This window comes from Rhipicephalus microplus, chromosome 10, assembly GCF_043290135.1.
Source record: "Rhipicephalus microplus isolate Deutch F79 chromosome 10, USDA_Rmic, whole genome shotgun sequence".
Classification (NCBI taxonomy): Eukaryota; Metazoa; Arthropoda; class Arachnida; order Ixodida; family Ixodidae; genus Rhipicephalus; species Rhipicephalus microplus.
The window spans coordinates 64,717,398-64,737,587 of NC_134709.1; the positions used below are offsets into that span (position 1 = coordinate 64,717,398).

The following is a 20,190-nucleotide window of genomic DNA, read 5'->3' on the forward strand; positions in this document are numbered from 1 at the left end:
AAGGTAGAGTCTGAGAATATAAAAAAAAACAATCTGACAAAGGTACACAACAAATGCATCTCGCCTTACAAATAAGTTGTAACATATACAGAGAGAACACAGACAACGCACACATCGCTAGAGTTGGCAGAAGCCGAGAAGCTGGTGAAGTATGACACACCGGGCCAGTGGGTAAGTAAGGATCTATGGCAAAAACACAGCGCACAATGCTGATGAAGAAGGAAGAAGTGACATATACACAGCAATGAAGTCGCGAATCACGCCTGGGGTTAACCGAAATAATGCATATAAAAAAAGAGCACACAGAAACCACATGACACAATATAGCAGAAAGGCAAAGGTGCAGTGTGCTGGCTGTGCTTAAGAACAGCTAGTCCAAAATGAAAAAAAGCAGACTTGATGCCTGCTTGTCCTCAGAAAGGTAGGGCTTTGCAGCTTGCTCACTACGTGAAAGACAAACTTTATGCTACAACACTGGCAGGTTTTGTGGCTTTTGTTATGCGTCGCCTTCATCAAAAACTTAAGATCCCAAGTGATATGCGTCTGGGTGTTGCTGTGACGCTTGCGAGCTAAAATAGATTGTAGTCATCACTTATCCAGAATTGTGGACCTTAATTGGTACTACGAGAGCGGTATTACAGGGCTAATAAATAGCAGAAGGAAACCACTTTGGCTCATTATTTTTCGCAAAGGCTCTACATCGTACGTTATCACTCAAAAGCTATATAAAAATAAAATGGCAGCGTCCACAGCCCCATCAAACGCTACAAGTCTGAGTATTCTTTTGAAAATTTTGATGGGCGAGATGAGGAGGTTGATGAGAAGCTAAAATACGAAAAGCGTGATAACGTGAACCGTGCCCACTTCATACTGTGTTCCTTACCCGCTCGAAGACATTTCAACAAGCGGTTTTGTTATCGATATATTACTTGAGCTAGAGAGATAAAGCATACACAGTGACCAAGCGAGCCACAGTAAAGCGTACAGTTCGCCCGCATTTGCTACAAAAATACAGACAGGATACCCAACATTCTTTTTAAGGTTATGCAAATCACTTCGAGCGAATACACAGTGTCCCTACTCCTCATAGCGGGTAACCTAAACAATGTATGCAACGAAGGAGTGGCTAGTCCAGTTGAGCTGAATATAAGCATATAAGACCATAATGAAGTCTGCTGTAACGAAGTAATAACATAACAAAGCTATTGCAGGATTCGGCTCAACTCGAATACTTTAGTGTAAACCCGCCGCTAATTGCTAACCTTTGAACTTGTCAAGCTGTATGCCTGAGATTGAAGACTGGAACCTAACCCTATCTAAGTTTCGGTTCACAAAACGCACATGCCAACATAAACGAACCCGGCAAAACATTTTCAGAAACTTCGCGCGACACCCAGCAGAGCAGAAATGAAAATCGCCAACACTTGACAGATGGTGAAACAAAACATCGCACACTTTCAGGTGATGTGCAGTGGCCTCAATTATGGCAAGAAAGTGAGATTCAAGTTGTTGCACGTATGCAAAAGCTGCTTCTGATGGCACAGTGAGATTCCCAAAAAGTTTGCTGGGGGCGTGGTATGCTTTGAGCATTGTGAAATACTGGTGGGTACCCTTAAGCGTCTCATTGTCGTCTTTCAGTAACTGTGGGCAACTGCAACCGTCACATGCATTCCGAAGGAAGTGTTTGATGAGAAAACCAGCTACATATTATGCAGCGGAGTCATCGATAATATGGGAGTGAACGTTTGTCGCAAGTTCAGAGGGATCGTCTAGAGCGGGAAAGTCGTCAGGCTGTGGCTGTGCACACTCCTCATTATCCACAAGAGACGCACTGGTGAGGGAGAATGGCGAGAGCTGCTCCTGGAGGAGGTGACATTCATCATCCTCGACATTTCCGTATTCTGACAGCTTGAAGAGTTTTCTTATACAGATGTGCTTTAGGCCACAAATAAATTGTGCTACATTGGGGTTGGTGTTGCAACCCTGTTTTTGCCTAATGTGGCCAAATATGTTCTCCAGAGGGTCCTGTTGAAGCCTGCGTGTTAACAGGTATTCAAAATTGTAATTTTTGGAGAGGTCGTCCCATAGTTGACAAATTGCCTGACTTGTAATTTGCCAACCTACGATGGTTTGTGGTTGACGTCTGCCAACAAACTGCCATGATGCAATCTAGAGAAGCTGGCCTCGGAGGAAGTCAATCAGCTCTGAATCATTTTTCATGATTGCATGCCGCAGCTTTTGCGAAGTTCTGTTTTTACTCGAGCTGTTCAAGGCATCGAAAATCCTGTCCATACGGTCACAAAATTGAGCTGTAGTGATGGCCGAGGCAGGCAGCACCTTCGCATACACCAATGCCGTGATAGCAATCCAAACTGATGCACTGAAGACCTGAGTTGCTCTGCTGACCTTCATATTAGAAAAGGTTTCTGATGAACGTGCCGTTCAGTCAACTTTGGAGCCAATCGCAACCGCAACTCATGTGAGGATTGGTAAAGGCTTACAATGTGCGACCAGTTAACGATGTCATCCCCAATGTATAACTTGTGTGCTGGGACATTATTGCGCGTTGTTTTAATTAAATGCGGACCATCAAAAATGTAATATACCCGCTCACCATTAACTTCAAAAAAAAGGCTTTGCTACAGTCACTCTTAGTTGGTTAGCGAGACTTACATTTGAACTGCCCTGGTCACAAACGACTGCTTTCACTGCAATATTAATGCTCCTAAGCTCCAAAATGAGTGACACCAGCAAGTTATGCATAACAGATGATGGTGTTGATGTGTGCCCTATAGTAAAAGCAACCGGTTGAACCCACTTTCTCGAAATGCCAACAAGAAGAAAAACCAGTGCTCGATCAGCGATGGTTGAAGTGCGATGAGTGCCATCATCTGTAAAACCCTGGACAACGTCTCTTGCAGCATCATAGTACAAATTCTTTTTGAGTGCTATTTCGTCGAAAACTAAAGCGCACACTCGGTCCCGTTCATTCCAAGCTTGAGTATTTGTTACAATGGAAGAAAGGATTCCTGGAATTATGCCTGGAGTCATCTTTACATTAGCTAGCCACTTCCTTAATGAACGCCGGGAGGGCAAAGAAAAATATGGAGCCAGAAATCGGTATGCTCGCGGACCTCGGAAGTTTAAGTGAAGAGCAAATTTCTTGAACCACACGGGAAACCGCTTGCCCTTGCGTTTGGGCCTCAAGCGAACATGTGCAGAAAGAAGTTTAAAAACCTCCTCGGTGACGTGCGGTCGGATAACTTCAAGGGCCTTTGAAGTCGATGACGGTGCTTGGTGAGGCTGTCTTCGCAGTCTTTTGATAGTTTTCCGCTGTGCTGCTACTTTGGCTTGCAGATGTTTAATGGTTTGCTCGTACTTCATTGATGGAGACATTGTCGCTGGCACACAGGAACGCACTGCAATAAACAAAAAAATGGATGTAAAAGCGAAGAACAACTAATCCCATACGAGCACTTTCCTCGCTCTTTCAGACCCAAGGTGCACAACTTTCTGTGGTGCAAAGTTTTCGATTCCACTACCTAAAAACAAACCATTCACAATGTTGACAATGCACAAAAAAAAAAAATCACTGAGAGCCCACCCTTACATTTTGTAAGTGCACACGTAGTGTCCTTTTGAGGATAGTTTCCTCAGAATGTCCTAAACATAAAATAGCACATTAAAAACAGCTGCAATAAAAGCATAGTCACCATTTTCTCTAGGGCACTCAGGCGTGGAGCTGTTGGCGGAGACGTCTTCTGGAGGATTTTGTGAAGCTTGTTCAGTGCCTCGGACAGTGCTGTCGGAACAATCTTGCGAGCGGCCTGCGGAAGTCTCTATATCAATCCACTCTGGTGTTGAAGTGAACATACAACTTACCGGTCACACAAGTTCCTTTTGTGACAGCTGAATGACTGGTTAAAGTTTTCTCCGGCAAGACGAAGTCAGCGGAAATTCTTTCACCAGCTACAAGGGAGCTGCCACCTGCAGAGGTTTGGTCAACAGTCAATTTCGGTAAAAAAAAAGAAATCGCGACACTGAACGCACCCTGTTCATCGGGGCACCTCAATGTGTGGGAGCCGCTTTTTGAAGCCTCTACCGCAGGTCCTGAAGAAATGAAATTACGACAATGTATCAGTAAGAGGCTTAAAGTAACACAAACTGAAGCTCATCCACACCTTGCAGTGCAGCTTCTGCAGCCATGTCACAGTCACTACTTGAAGCGACGCTCAGAGAACCTGCATATATGTGCAGTTGGTACAAGTTACAAAGCTTGTAGCATGGGGAAACTTAAACAGCTCTTTCAAACGCATAAATTGGTCGAACGTGGAAGAAAAGAGAAGGCACCAACTAGGAAACAAGTAATTTGTGATTTTTGGAATTATCAACAGTGTCAGCTTTCACCGATGAAAGGTATATGTACATGTGCACTCAGGCTTGAAGATAACGTGAAATAGCCCTTTAAAGTCTTTTAAAACAAGTTGCACAGGTCAAGAGCATCAAAAAACGACAGAAATGTAAAGCTGCTGTTAGGACGGTAATAGCCCACAATTCACAAAATTTAAGTCTTTCCAAGTGTTACTTCTATAGTGAGGCTTCTCCATCGGCTACAAAGATCTTCACGGTTAACTGTCGCCACTGATTCAATACAAGTGGCTGCTATTGCACATATTTGAGTTTCAGTCAATCACTTACATGGTGCAGCTGGTTGCACACTGGGAACAGCCATTCTTGTAAGCCTTGTGTGCCCAGGGTCCATGAAACTTTGAGCAGTAAAATGGTCGCTACAAACTCTGTACGTTGCGTACAATGGGCTGGCCGGCTTACTAAGGAGATCATCGCGTCCAGCATACTGCATCCATGCTTTCATCCTGCATTGGCAATGAACTATCAGCTGAAAGGGGAAGTGCTTGAATAGTGATTTTTTATTGTTACCCTCACTGAGCAAGTACGAACAGTAAGCCTAAAGACATGCAAACCATAGAAAAGCTTTAACACACCTGCCGTCCCGTGGTATGCGGAAGAAACTCGTCCCAGGCTTCTTGTGGGTTCTGCCATTGTTGAAGCACCACGATACACAGCAGTAGCTGCCGTAGCTTGGACCGCCGGACGGCATGGCGTCAGCGTGGTCTGAAAATGTTAGTAGGTGGATGCTTCGCTGTCAAATTACGAAAAAGATATTTGCACGTCATAAGTGTACCAACAAACCCTTTTGAATGATTAGCTAATCGATGCACAATACAAAACCAGTGATACATCTCTGACCCATAAAACTCTGACTTGCAAAGATATACGTCAAGACCACGTACAAAGATCTTCAGAAGTTTCCAGGCCGCTATCCCTTGTAATGCAATGGTATCGCGGCCTGGGAACTTTAGAACAACTTCGTACGTACGCAGTATCAGCAGTCCCTTGGGAAGAAAAATCGTAGTTGAAATTTATGCGGTAAAATTATATTGGAAACGTCAAAAACATTTGTGAGCAGCTTGCACTAGTGGCACAAGGCTAGCGAAAAAACGAAGATGATGGCCACTTGGCTAGTCCAGTATTGCCTCCGGCACACCAAGAATTATTCGTGTTCCGAGCCTTCGGGAAACGCGTCGTGAAGCATGCGAGGCCCACCGAATGCTTCTCAATATTTTGCACCGAGCCTATGACCTAGCTGCCCAGCTACGCTCAGCGCACAGACGCTCGCGTCCGTGGCAGACGCAGCACGCGTCGCCTCGGCTTGACGCCGTGCCGCCTTTGCTATACTGCATACGTTGCACAATGTTCCCGTCTAGCCGCCGCATAGAGCCACAAACTTTCTTTTTAGCGAACCTCCCAGTCCTTACAAGCTTCAGAAAAAGGTTACAACTGCGTGAATGAGACGCCACGTAAGAAACAAACTCGCACACTCGAAGCGCAACGTGTGAGTGTGCATCTTTCTATGTTTGTTGCATGGTGTCTTAATCGCGCAAGTGTAACCGTTTTCTGAAAAAATGACCCAACAAGACCAACAACATGTCATTCAACAAGCTTCGCTTGAAAACGTGCCTCACCTGTTATCTCACGCACGAAAACGCCGACGCAGCCGACGTTGACGAAAGCGACGAAAGCTTCTCGCTGTCCACGGAGGTCGCTGTCAGTCATGCATGGGCTTGTCGCTGGGTAGATGGTGTTTATGACAGTACGGCTGAAGAAAAATAATCGCGTAAGGTGTCTTGAATAAATTGTTTTTATGTAAAAAGAACATACCAAATTTGGGCGTATAATTATTATTTTGTAAAAACAATTTTGTTGCATTGATTATAACTGTTTTTTTTGCGCTTGCGCCCTCTGACGTTTGGTGAGAGCACTAGTTCGTTACGTAGTCGTGACGCACTTCCTAAGGCCAGGTTTCGCGGAGTGTCCGCTCTTGTCTTCTTTCTCTATGCCACGGGCATGAAGAGAATGGTATGCGGCCAGCGTTCTCTCCTTGCCTTCACGGTTGACGTGCTTGCTGGTGATGACGTCTTGATGAGCCTCCTTTTGGCCTTGCGGCTCATCACAGACACGAAGCTGCCATCTGATGAGTCGTCACCGTCGATTGAGTAGATGTCCGTGTCTTCACAGGAGCTGCACCAAGAGCCTCGTTTCCTTGCGGAGCTTACAAATGTTGAGCTGTAGCCAGACGGGCCAGCAGTTGGTTCTTCGTCCATGGGCACGAGAGCAGGAGCATCTCTTGAGCCGTCGCTGGTGATGGACCATGAGCCTTCAGCCACAGAAGAGCTTGAGGGTGCCGACATTTTACCACGTGGGCCTGTAGAAGTCGCCGCTGCCATCGCCACAAGGTGGGACGCAGAGAGCGTCCCAGGAATTGTGGAAAATATAACGAAAAACAGTAGTGACAGACTCGTTCTATCACTAAGTAACTTCGTCGTCGTCCCTCCACGTACCTGCAAATCGACGCTATGCGAAGCATGTGGAGAAAAGGTGACCGTCTTGCACTTTTTTATTTATCGACACGTCATGAAATAATGCTAAATATATGTACACATGTTGCACGCACAGACATATGTTGAAGAGTTGCAGATGTTTATATAACCAGTTGTTTGCAATTGTGCAACAATGTCAACTGGAACATGCGTATTAGAAACACCAGAAGCTGATATGAAGCGTTGATGCTAGCGAAGATGCTGGCCCCGGAACCTGCTACATAAATCTATCTCGGCGCATGGCACCTAACCGCAATTGACGTAAACTCGACGTGATGACTTGATCAAAGGAGTACATATGTAATGCTTAGAAAATTGTGTAGGCAGCACTGTAACCATGCACTATTGACGTTTCACCAAGGTTAGCGTCTATTTGAAAAGTAGTTTTGAGACCTGGAGTAGCTCTGTGGTAAAAGGCTTCATTGCCACGCAAAATGCATTGGGTTCGATTTCCACTGAGACTCTCAAATTTATTATGTTCTATCGTCGGGGGCTCAACCCTGCCTATGTGAGGTTTTTCTTAACACTGACATTTATTCTATGCCTTCATTGGATCGACGATACCGATGCAGGTATTGCTTAACGCTCACGCGTTAAAATTGTCCATGTGTGTTCTCGATGTTCCTAGGTATAAATACTATGTGTCAATTGCCCGTGGCACATACCCGCATACCCGCGGCACATACCCGCCCATGAATATGTGCCACTGTCTGGCGGGAAGTGTTTGATGACGTACGCGACGGCATTGTGACACGGGTGATAGTCATGTGCGAAATACAACGACAATGCATAAGTACATCACACCGACAAGCAAAGGAACAACTTTTCTTTATCGGTGAGCGCGAAGGGGTGCTAACACAAGCATCTTTCAAATGAGCAAATCTTTTCTGCCTCTATGATCTCACGTGTGGCGCGATCCCTGCATCTTGCAACAATGAGAGTCTGAGGAAACATATGTACAATGTGACTCACTATAAACAAGAATGGCTGTCTGTTCACTGCAGCACGTGTGGCTTCCGGCCAATATTTTCAGAGTGTACTATTGTTGCAAGATGCAAGGATCGCACCACACGTGAGATCACAGAGGCAGAAAAGATTCGCTCATTGAAAGATGCTTGTGTTAGCACGCTTTCTGTCGCGCTCACGGATAAGGAAAAGTTGTTCCTTTGCATTTCGGTGTGATGTACTTATGCATTGCCATTGTGTTTCGCGCACCAATATTGCGACTGGTAACTGTGTAAAAGCGAATACCTTCGCAAGAAATAACTTGTTGGCAGTTCAACGCTCTGTCTAGTCTCTTCTCTTGTCCCCTCCTGCCCTGTCGTTTGCGCTGGTAAGCACTCTTTATCGTGGTTGTTATTTGTACCACATGCCGGCCACACCCGCGAGGTAGAGAACCGGGTTGCTGAGTTTTCCTGCCTCGTGCCAATGCATCGGCACGCTAACGCGTTCGTACTACATGGCGAGCAACTGCCTCGACACCGGCGCCATCCGTGCCGGTGAAGAAATGAGGGTCGCGGATGCTGGGGACATCGGGACATGGCGTCGGTGCACGAGGGAGCGTTTGCCGGGTGGCGCCTTGGCGCGTCGCAGATGACATGGTACGGGATCGAAGCTCCAAGGGGCATCGAATGCGAACCTAAGTTGGTCTAAAGGCAAGACACTCTCCTCCAAATTGTTATCGAACCTACTACCTCAAGGTCAGGAGGCGAGCGCCGCAACCACCATTCCACTGAAGCGGACGCCATTCTAAAGTACAAACTGCGCAATAATCGCCATCGAGCACGAACAGAATACAGAAAAAAAATTCAACCTTGCGCCGTGCTAAACGATAGTTATAGCACGAGAACAAAACGACGACACAGAGACAAGAAGGACACGTGTCCTTCTTGTCTCTGTGTCGCCGTTTTGTTCTCGCGCTATAACTATCGTCATGCCATACCAACTAGCCCAAGCTGCCACACTGTGCTAAACACAATGAGCTTTCACCACGTGGTGTGGTAGATCTTCTGTACTGATTTGTCACGACCGAGCGACCCACAAAAGCCACACGCAGCGGCACGCGGAGAAACCGCAGCCTCGCGAGACATTTTACGGGCTTCGGCGGCGGTCCGATTTTTACGATCACGGCCATATTACAAGACCTGCAGGACGGAAGAAAGCCGACGTATGCTTTTCTTCCGCATCGCTGAGGTGAAGTAATAAAGAAAACACGTGATAACCTCCTCCCCCTTTGAGAGTGATGGTCCGTGAGCTCTTTCCTTCGGCCCATCGCGCAGAAATATGTAGCTCAATCCAAGTCCCGTTAAAGAACGCTTCGACCTTTTATGCTGTCCGAACCTAAGCTGCTGCTTTTTCTCATCCTGTCGTCGAGCTCCATCTTTCGGGGTTGTTTTCTTTATTTTGCTGGTTGACGACCGTCACGGTGAAATGCTCTGCGCACTTGCTGTGGAAAAGGGGCAATGAATGAAGTCGTTTGAGCACACCGCAGAGACCACACGTATATATCATTGATGTCTTGCCTTTTCACTATGCTTTCGTATACATATCTTGGGCTGGAGGTATAAACGAAGGACCGGGGGCCCAGACATGCCATTGCGAACCTTTCAATAGCGGCCCGATCCGCATAGGACTGTCTTCATACCACGTGTCTTTTTTTGTCCTTATGAGGTATTTTTGTTCGCTACTGACATCAATGATGTCTGCCTTATTTTTTTATGTGATCCATGTTTTCAACATATCATTGCAGGTACTTTTGTATTTCAGAATCGGCGTTGAAAATGCACTCTCTATGAGAATTAGTATTAATATGTTTCTGTTCAGCTGACGTGATATCCCCTTCAGAAATGACCCATATATAAAATGCGGCAAGGGCCTTCTTCCCAATGACGGTGGTATCACACATTTTGATCAAATCACTCACCCCAAAGTTTTTCGCTGCCCGGGGCCTCACAGGCGGCTATATTTCGCAACTGCGGGCCGCTGGCTCTGGTGAGTTTGTCACTGTTGTTATAGTAACCATGTTTGGTTGTTTGTGAGATAGGCATTTTGTTGCAATATTCCCTGTATATAGCGCAACCGGTTAAGTAGGGATGCTCATGGAACGTTCTGGAACTTAAGTAAGCATAGCAATGCCTGCTAGTCGGGAAAAAACTTGTTTAAATATCCACTCTGCACTTTTGATTGCTAAATCGAACGAGCAACATGATTGTTTTTGAAGCGTCAGCCCTGACGCCCTTCTCGACACTGTATTCTGTGGTTTCTTTGAAGGTTTCTAAATGTCCAGTCACAGAGTAAAGGAAGCTAAAATAAGATTATTCAAAAATGATGTCCCGTGGGGTTTGACAGAAGCTGTTGTCCAAACCAGGTATTAGCTGCTAATAGGGGGAATAAGATATCTCATTGGGTCAGAAACTGATAGTGTCGAACGCTGTTACAACGACCATGCTCATGTCTTCTAAAAAGAATACATGACGTTTATTATTACTATTATTATTATTATTATTATTATTATTATTATTATTATTATTATTATTATTATTATTATTATTATTATTATTATTATTATTATTATTATTATTATTATTATTATTATTATTATTATTATTATTATTATTATTATTATTATTATTATTATTATTTCAATACATGGGTACACAAGGACACTGAGGAAAGAGAGCTATGCATTTCCAGCTGGCCACCCGGAGGTGCACAACGCCTGTTTACTTTTTCGGAAAAAGGGAAGAGATAGAGGCAAGGATGATAAAAGGAGAGATGAAGAAAAGAAGATAGGGAAGCCAAGGAAAGCCAATGTACACAAGCGTAAGTAAACACTAAAAACGTACATGTCTGTAAATGGGTGGCCAGGTCCGTTTTGTCTAGAAAAGTGAGTGTAGCTTGATGGGCCTGGTCGCGTCGAGAAGCAAAACCTCCTGGATAGAGGTAATCGTGCATGGTCACACTCTTAAAACCCAAACATCTATATTGCTTAATCAGCAAATGTGGGGCAGGGCACTTTAGGATGTTCAAGTGCTTGATAAGAGACACAAGCTCTTTTAGCTAGCTTTCAAATTACACCCATGAAATGAGCGTCACTATATAAAACAACGTGTTAGAAAATAATGTTCTGGTTTAACGTAATTCCACATCTGAGCAGCCTTGGTAATATATCGGCAGTAAAAATCGACATCATGCAAAGTTATGTGGGCTGTCATTTTGGTGCAACTCTGTGCTAGCAATGTGCAAGTCAAGTCAACGACCATTACAGTAATGCTCATTCTCGCTGCAGTAGCAACAGATACTTGAGAGGCCTGGAGCGACTGGACCCAAAATGATTAACAAATGCAACATTATTACACCTTCTCCCAGTAAAGGGAACCATGTGGGTATGCGAAGCAGCGCTCGTGTTTACTTGTGTTTCCATTCGTTGCTTTCATTTGTATGTTTTTGTGTACCTTTCATTTGTGTGTAGAGTTGTGTAAACGTTATGTACCGTTGATGTTACCCACTTCCAATTCCAAGTATAATCACTAAGACCAGCTCTGCTGTGACCAAGCCTTCTTCAACTTAGTGCAAGCTATGTTTTTTTTTTTTCACAGTCGGTTGCACTAATCCCCCTTCCCGTCCTCCTCCTACAAGGCCTACTGCACCCAATGTGCTTCAATATTGCCTCCAAGAAGGGGGGCATGGGTTGTTATGTGCAGTGTTATTTATTTTATTTACAGGTTCACAATCCCAATAATTCGGTCCAAGCAGGAGGGGCAATGAAAAATACGAGGTTGTAGTATGTCACAGCGTTTTTTTTATTAATTATAGAGCGCTTGAACAGCAGTGTTACGGAACATAAAAAGTGAGCAGAACACTAATACGCAGCAGAAGACCATAAAAAATGCACTCGGACGCTCCCAACACACTGCATATGGATAGATCACTCAGAAATTGACTAAACAAGACAAAAATTTGTGTTTTTTCATTATGTTTGGCCTTTCAAATTTTCGTTTTTACAGTGCCTCCGAGATCTGCCTACCTTTGCCAAAGCGGTGATGTCACGTGGTCGCGCCAACTTACATCATAATGACGTCAATAGTTTTGGGGAAACTCTGATGTCGCAATGACGCAGTGCTGTGACGTCATCTTATATAATATTTTGAATCACTCGTATTCGCGCTGAAGCCGACGGCAATTTTTGCGATCGAAAGGGCATCGGAGTACTTCGATTTAATAAGAGGCTAATTCAACGACCCACTCTCCACGTTTTTTTTTTCGTGGACTATTTGTATTGGGGCATTGTCACGGACGGCCATTTTTGGCGACACCGCGTCACGGCAATTAACGGGCGCCGTACTCCCCGACTGACCGTGAGAACGGCGGCACATGAAAGGGAGCCGGGAAGTGCAGAATGGGGTGCTCTTCTTAGAACGTCGCCGCCGACGTTTGATCCTTTTGTAACTGCGGCGGCGTCTGCAAGGTCGTAGAAGGCCGCGGTATACCCCGAACAAGGATTAGACTACGAGACGCACCGGCTGAGAGCCAAACGGTTGACCGTTCCCACGGGGAAAAGCGTGGGAAACGCTCTGGTGGCCAAGCCATATGACAACAACGCCAGGTTGTCACTCTCACTAGTTGAGGGCCCTCTCCCAATTAAAAAGGGGTGGGGTCAAAATATTTTTGGGGCGGAGTTTCCATCAATTAAACGCGCATGATTGGACCCAGGTAGAGGTCTCTTGTCCCCAAGGAAGAGAGCGAGGAGACACGAGGGGGATTTAAGCGCAGGATTTTGCCCTCCTAGGCAGACTAGTCGCTGACCAATATGGTGTAGAAACAGATCAACAAGCATCTCTTCTAGAAGTTTTTAGTGTGGCTCTGTATCGGCTGGCCACCTAAACTTAGCCGTTCGTCTAGTTGTGACGCGATATTAACGTCTGCAACGTAGACATCGGGACTTCACCTCGAGTTAGCTCAACCTGCTCGAAGTCACCTGCAAGCACTAGCCTCCCGGAGCCACCAGCGTTGCAACACCGCCGACATCACAGTCGTGCCAGAACTCTCTTCGACTTCTCGCATCCGATCGTCGGGGACACAACGCTGCCGGTCATCACACGTATGCCTTCACCTGTTTATATCTTCGAACTTTCTCCTGCGTAATTATATTGTTGTTATTTGTGTAGTTTGTATTAGTTCTCTCGCGTAAGCTGATTTATTGTTTCTGTTATATATTTCTTCAGTTGTATCAAGTGTCGACGTATTTTGTTAGTTGTATTGAAGTGTTCCATTAGCTCCCGTGTGCTGCAATATCACTAGAGTAAAGTTTGTTTTGTTTTCTCACGTCTCTGATCTCTTCCTTGTCCCTGCTTGCGTACGGAACGAACCAACCTGCTGTCATTCCAGTCGCCGACTTCGCGCCGGCGACGCTAGAGTGGCAGCTTGTAACAGGCATGAAGGAGAACGAAGGAAGAGGTCCGTAAGTGGTGCCCTTTGGAAGACTTCGCGAACGCAGTTTGTGCCCCACAACACTTTCCGGCACAATCTCGAAAAGTGCGAGCGATGTGACGCTTCTGTAATGAGCGAGGATGGCCAAGTATAATCACAAAGACCAAACGGGACTTCACCGAATGTTCTTGTGTACCCAAACGCACAAAAAAGAGCGCCCGCGCGGGGTACCGGATGTCCAGCGTGAAGGATTGCCGAGGTCAGCGGAGGCGTGGTCAAACAGGGTCATGTCATTACGGCCTCGGCTAGCCGTACCCGCCTGCGCACGGAAGAAAAGTTTGTGGGAGGCACCCGAATTAATCTTGTTGACCCGTACTGATGACCCTGCTCTGCTGCGTCCCGTGGACAGTCGTGCCATAGTCTCGGAAACATTGTTACCAAACTGACGCCCACACACGAATGGTGAAGCGTCCAAAGAAGACGGGAAACGCAAGTTAGTTGGAGTCGCACACGGAATCGCCAGGAAAGTCCTGTTAAAGCAGGTATGGGAATGTAAACATGATCCGTCAATTATATCGAAACGGATTCACTTCTGGAAATGTTTTATTCTCCCTGATTGTTTGGCCTCAGTCGCAGAAAGATGTAGTGAGAGAGCAAGCTGATAACATTATTGCCACATACATAAGGGCCGGCTTTCTCACTTATCAGACTTTTCGCTGAACTTATTCGACGGAGAGCTTTTTTGGTCAACACTTGCACAATTAGGCGCTATCGTATACTGACAGGAAAAGGGAGCTCTACACAAGCTCAAGAGATACGATACTCCGAAAAACCGTCTTTCCCAGAATAATGTTCTACTAGCCAAACGTTCTGGATAAGTTCGAATAAGAACAGTGTAAGAAAAAAGAACCTTCGATTATGTATCTCGACAGGTGCAATATAAACAGGAGCACATCGTGGCAGTTTATGACTAAGTGATCACCATACTCTCTTTTCCGGTGTCCTTGGTTCATGTGAGATAGGCGTGAAGATATCTGGTCCACGTACATCAAAAAAATACCTCATGTATCGAGACACATAATTACCTGACTAAGCGATATCGAGTGATTGAGCAAATAACTTACCAAACCTGACGTTTTGATGTCGAGATTCATACCGCGAATAGGCAATGTTCAAAAAGATTCCTCTTATGCGTCTCTTATTATTTTTTATAGCAAATTCCCCTTGTGTACAAGTGCAAGCACACAATGTTTGTTAGTCGGGCGGTTGGTCGGGCGGTCAGTTGGTTATTCCTCAGTAGCCTTGCACAACTCACCCCAGCGGATCGGGCTCAGAAAGGGTTGGTTGGTTGGTTCCTCAAAATCTAGGCTCACTCTGGGGGATAGGCCATGAGTCGGACGCTGCCTTGTTTAAAAAAACTAATTCACCAGTTGAGGGAATAGGTTGAAAATGAATAGTTTAATCATTACAGACTAATATAAACTGACCAAATCTAAAAAAAAAACTTTACACTACTAAAATCAACGAACAAGCCTAAAAAGAAATTTACACAACTTTAAATAAGACAACTGGATTAAATTACACTTAACACTAAATTGTTTTAGACTCTCGTAAAAAGTTACATACAGCATTGAAACCGCTCATGTGGCTAAAACCGAATATGGTTGCACCAAAGGAAAGAATCATAGGAAGTGAAAAGTTGAAGTTCAACTTTTGTAGAGGCTTTTCAAGTAGTCTTTTTCATTGGCATTTTAAATATTCGGCAAGTCAAAAAGAAGTTCTCCAGAGATTCACTTTCATTACAGTGCAGGCATAACCGTGGCTGAGCCAGACCCGACCTATAAAAGTAAAAGTCCGTGGGGGAACTCGACAAAGAGTTACACTTGATTTTTTTAGATTTAAATAGCTATATTGATAAGCTTAGGAGTAAATAGTTAGGAAATAACTCAATAACACTATCAACAAGAAAAAAATATAATGATAAACAAAAGTCACCAATAATGATACTGACATTAAGTTTCGGTTATTTTGGCCTCCTGTAGAAATCTACCTGCTGCTGCTGCTCCGGTGGCCAAAAGCCAGTACCGTAGCTACAAAAGAAAGAACCACCACAAGTTACATATATATGCCAGTCTTTAGGAAAGGTAATCCCACAAAAAAACGATTGCTTTAATCTGAGAGCCCTTGTCCTGTTAAAACTTAATGACGCAAAGACTCCTGATCTTGCAATTAGGGCATAAAAATGGCTGACCCAAGCCAGACCTCTGGAGGTAAAAAATTGGTGGCGTAGGACTCTGCATCGTTGAGATGTAATCGGCATTTCTGCCCTTCTAGTGGAGCACCATATTCTTCCAAGCGAGCAAACTCAAATGCAGAATATGCGTTTTTTTTTAGATTCTGTAACCTCTCTTATTCTGGACAAGAGTTGCGAAGTGGGCTGGTTGTCAAGTCATGAGGGGCGGATTGCAGCGTGAACTCGACACAAGAACATAAAGCGGAAGACAACACACGCAGCTCTACTTCGTCTTCTTGGAGGCGTTGCTCATTCCCAGTGCTGGGTATTGGCCGAGCATTAACGCTACCAGCAACAACAATGGCTGTTGTTTCTCTTCTTGTGCACCTGTGCTATGTTCACGCTGCAACAAGTTCCTTATTCTAAAATTTCATGTGTTTAATAAAAGACTCGATTCTCGGCCAAACACCCCAGTTGCTGTGCGCTTCAGTTAACAGATGATCGAGTACAATAAGTACGCACAGCTTCGCAATAGTTTTATAACACCACTGGATTCTTGGCCAATTGCCACAGTGGCTGGGCGCTTCAGTCAACAGACGAACGAGAACAATAAGTGCCCGCAACTTCATAATGTTAGATAAAACCACTCGATTCCTGGCCAATCCCTCACGGTGGGTATGAGTGAAAAGAGAACACGAATAATAAGAATAACGTGAAGCGCCAAAGAGGAAGAAGAAGCGTGGGCGTGCCGCGGGGAGCGGCATTCAGCGTGGTATTTCAAATCAAAATTAAGTTACAAAAAAAAAATTGTAGGAATGACACATTGCTGAAAGTTTAGGGCAAATTCACCTTAAAATCGGCCAATCCCCTTCTTTGGGTACGAGCCATTTCCACAGGGAAACAACAACAACAACAACAACCTCGCTTCCCACGATGAGCCGTCCAGCCGGCGCTCTCTCCGGAGACCTACTCTACACGAACGCCGACAGGGCCGGTATCGACGAACGCTGGTCTCAGCCATCCTCCTCGCAACGACGAAAGTTGCTCAGCAAATTCGGATCTTCCCTGTAAGTGAGGTGCCGGCGATGCGCGAAACCATCTACGCACGTGCCAATGCACCAGAGTCTCCTTTTGCTAAGTGTTAAGCGTGTATACGCTAAGTGCTTAGGAAAGATCAAAAATTGGTTTTTGATCGCGAAATCGTTCCGGGGATGATAAACAATGCTTGCGCAGAGGGACGGGCGCGAGAAAGGGGAAGTGTGTGACGCGTTCTCACCAAACAGTGCTGAATAATTAATGAATCAGAAATATGGTCTGCCTCTACTTAAAGGTGTGTAAACTCGAAGTTTGTTTTCAAGTACTGCAATTGATTTGCGAAAGCAACACATCAGAGGGTCTGTGGCATAAATCCAGAAAATTCAGAAGAGGCACGCAAATGAGGCCAAGGGAGCCATTTGTTTTTAAATAGAGAAGTTATTTTTATTTACACGCTAAATAAAATATGTTTTAAAGTAGAAATAAACATGTTTTTAAATAGAAATAAACATGAAATAAACATAATAACATGTTTTCAAATAGAACGAGCCGCCGCGGCCTTTCACGCCCGCCACTCCACTTCGTCGATGCCCTACCAGTGGTCCGATAAGTACGGGCACGATCTAGGAGATTGAGAGAGGCACTCGTTCCCCGCGCACCCAGGCACAGCCCGCGCAGCAGCCAATCGGAAAGCACCCGCACAGTGCCATCCAGAATATTCTCACTCAACTGTAGTTCATATGTACTTCTATGATACAGCGCCATCTATTATACTGTTCGAGAGATACTGTCAGTTACGCCTGACGCGGGGCAAGGTTAGACTAAGAGGAGCACTTTAAAACATGGACTATCAGGCGTCAACGGTGATGAAAATACCGGGAATGTTCACCGCGGATAAGCATATCCCAATCAGCTTAACAAAAAAAAAATTGGCAGCATGTCCACAGAGTGAATGATGGAGAGTGGGATGAAGCATTCGCCCATCCATTCGTTCTTGCTTCCGTCCGTCCATGCGTCCGTCTGTGTGACCGTCCATGCGTTCATCCGCCCGTCCGTGCGTGTGTCTGTTCGTGCGTCGGTCCCTGCATTCGTCCGTGCATCCGCCCCTGCGTCCGTTCATGCGTCCATCCGTGCATCTGTCTGTGTGTTCATTCGTCCATCTATTCAACACCCCAAGTACCACTATCTCGCATCTTTTCATCATATATTCCCCATATAGAAGCACCGCCATCCAGCGGACATTCCAAGGACTAAACGAGAGGTGGCACACGTACACTTTCTTACAGCTTGCGCTTCGGGTCTACTTCCCACCTTTAACCACCTCGAGTTCATGGTATATACTAGTTCACTGTATTCATGGCACTGCGGCTCAACGCTCACTAAACCTTTCTAAAACCAAGGAGCTTACGCCGAGCGAGTATAACGTAGCAACCTTTTCTTGTCAGCTAGTGCCAAGGAGGATTTGAAAAATTGCTGGAGTGGAAATTATTGCGCAGAAGTGAAGCTGTTCCTCTGGCAAGATGGCGGTTGTGGCGGATATCTTACTAGGGGCATGATAAAGTATCACCATTCAGCGATTAAAAACGAAGCGTTTCCCTCGCACGCCCAACGAGTTTAATGTGGGAACTTTTTTGGGTCACATAGTGCTCCAAGTACGTTTTATAGTTACTAGTTTGCCTTAGTGAGCCTGTAATTGGAGGCAAAGTTTATTGAAGATTCAGTTATCCATACTCGTTTCTGCGTGTTACTTCGTCGGGAACAACTATCTTTTAATATAGAACTAATATAGCATTTACATAAAATATCAAAGCCACTTGATCTTTAAGTGGGTGTCATCAGAAAAGAACATGTTTCCGCCATCTTGGCAGTGGCGAAAGGTGGCTTCACTTCTGCTGGCAAGGCATTGCGGGAGCTTCCACTCCAGCAATTTTTCTTTAATCCTCCTAGGATAGTGCTCAATGTACATGCCAATGGCTGCTAATGGGAAACGAGAGACAGGAGAATACGGCTTTTTCTTTCTTACGGCTTGCCCTTCGTATCTACTTCCCAGCTTTAACCACCTCGAGTTCATTCATGGTATTAACTAGTTCATTGTATTCATGGCACTGTGGCTCAACGCTCGCTAAACCTTTCTAAAACTAAGGAGGTTACACCCAGCGAGTATAACGTAGCAACCCATTCTTGTCAGATAGTGCTCAATGTACATGCCAATGGCTGCTGATGGTGATCGCAGCGTGCACGTTAACTAAAAGCCGAATGCTCCTGTCTCTCATTCCTGATTAGCAGCCATTGGCATGTACATCGACCACTATCTTTTATTGTCCAACAACGCACAGAAGAAATCTCTCTCCGGCACCGCCTTGGAGGTCAAAATGTTATATTTATTACATACTACAATGGCTACGAGGGGCGAACAGGTGCCGTTATAAGGAGCTTCGCGCCTAAAAATTACACCATTTCCCACTAAAGGGAACCATGTGTGGATGTGGAGCAGCAGGCGCTAACGCTTACACTTGTGGCGGCGTTGACGTTGGCGCTCATCGCCGCGTTGCGCAAGTGAGAAACGTGGGAGGCGCTAAGCCCACAGTGGTGGATCGGTGTTTCCTACTATAACATGCCAATTGCTGCAATTAGGCAATGAGAGACAGGAAACTCCGACTAGACATAGAGCCACACAGTCCGTTTTTAGGCAACACGCACGCTAAAAAATATTTATTGTTCAACAAGCACGGGAGCAATCTCTCACCGGCACTACCCTAGAGATGAAGATTCGGCGCCCATATACGGTGCGGCCAGTGAATGGCTTTGCAGCGCGAGCAGTCAGTTTTTTTTAATCAAGAAACTCGCTATAGCTGACACTGTCTGCGTCGTCGTTGTGAGGTGAGATGGAGCGACACCCTCTACTGAATTCTTTCTCTAAGAAAAAGAGGAGCAAGTACTTCTTTCTGTGAGCCTTCAATTGACCGTTAAGAGAAAGAAGTTTCATGAGTATCCTTCCAGACACGCGCGGCTTTTCTCAAGTAAAGATAAAATATCATGGCAGGGTCCAACCGGCGAGTTTGACTAACACGTTAATGCATGCGGAGCCAATGAGTGACGTCCAGGTCAGGCTAGGCAGAGGGATGTGCCGGGAACACAGACGAGAGGCACCGCGACGTACGTTGGAGCTGGCGCCGCAGAAGGATGCGGAGACGGGTTGTTGGGTGAAAACATGACCGGAAGATGGAGCTAAGTGGCGAGGATGGAGGACACTCCACCTACACCAAAAAGGCTGCGAGCTTGTATGCAAGCCTGCCAGCTTGCATGAAGATAAAACCGAAATTACCATTCTACACGGCAACGAATTCACAATACCCAATTATATGAAAGACGTGAGGCTCCTCGCTTACAAGGATGATGGTGCAAAGGTCGCAATGATAATTGTCATAATCCGCTTCGCTGATTGGCAATGTGGGTGTGATTTTAAATCGTAATCTAGATCAGTTCCCCGAACTGCACTTTATACGTTTGTCCCACACATGACGCAGAGGCCGC

General features: G+C 45.4%; 1 protein-coding gene across 2 annotated transcripts; it reads right to left on the minus strand.

Moving 5' to 3' along the window:
• Positions 1-2,366: 2,366 nt before the first annotated feature.
• Positions 2,367-6,140, minus strand: LOC142774756 (uncharacterized). Of its 2 annotated transcripts, XM_075875769.1 has the most exons (8): positions 6,045-6,140; positions 5,004-5,133; positions 4,699-4,874; positions 4,182-4,241; positions 4,051-4,110; positions 3,883-3,987; positions 3,714-3,827; positions 2,367-3,419 (listed from the first exon to the last, which is right to left on the minus strand). In XM_075875769.1, the coding sequence occupies exons 1-8, from the start codon at positions 6,133-6,135 to the stop codon at positions 2,623-2,625; spliced, it is 1,533 nt and encodes a 510-aa protein (XP_075731884.1). In that variant the 5' UTR covers positions 6,136-6,140; the 3' UTR covers positions 2,367-2,622. The 2 variants fall into 2 exon arrangements, with proteins under 2 accessions (XP_075731884.1, XP_075731883.1); XM_075875768.1 differs by having other exon boundaries at positions 3,883-4,110.
• Between the last annotated feature and the right edge of the window lie 14,050 nt (positions 6,141-20,190).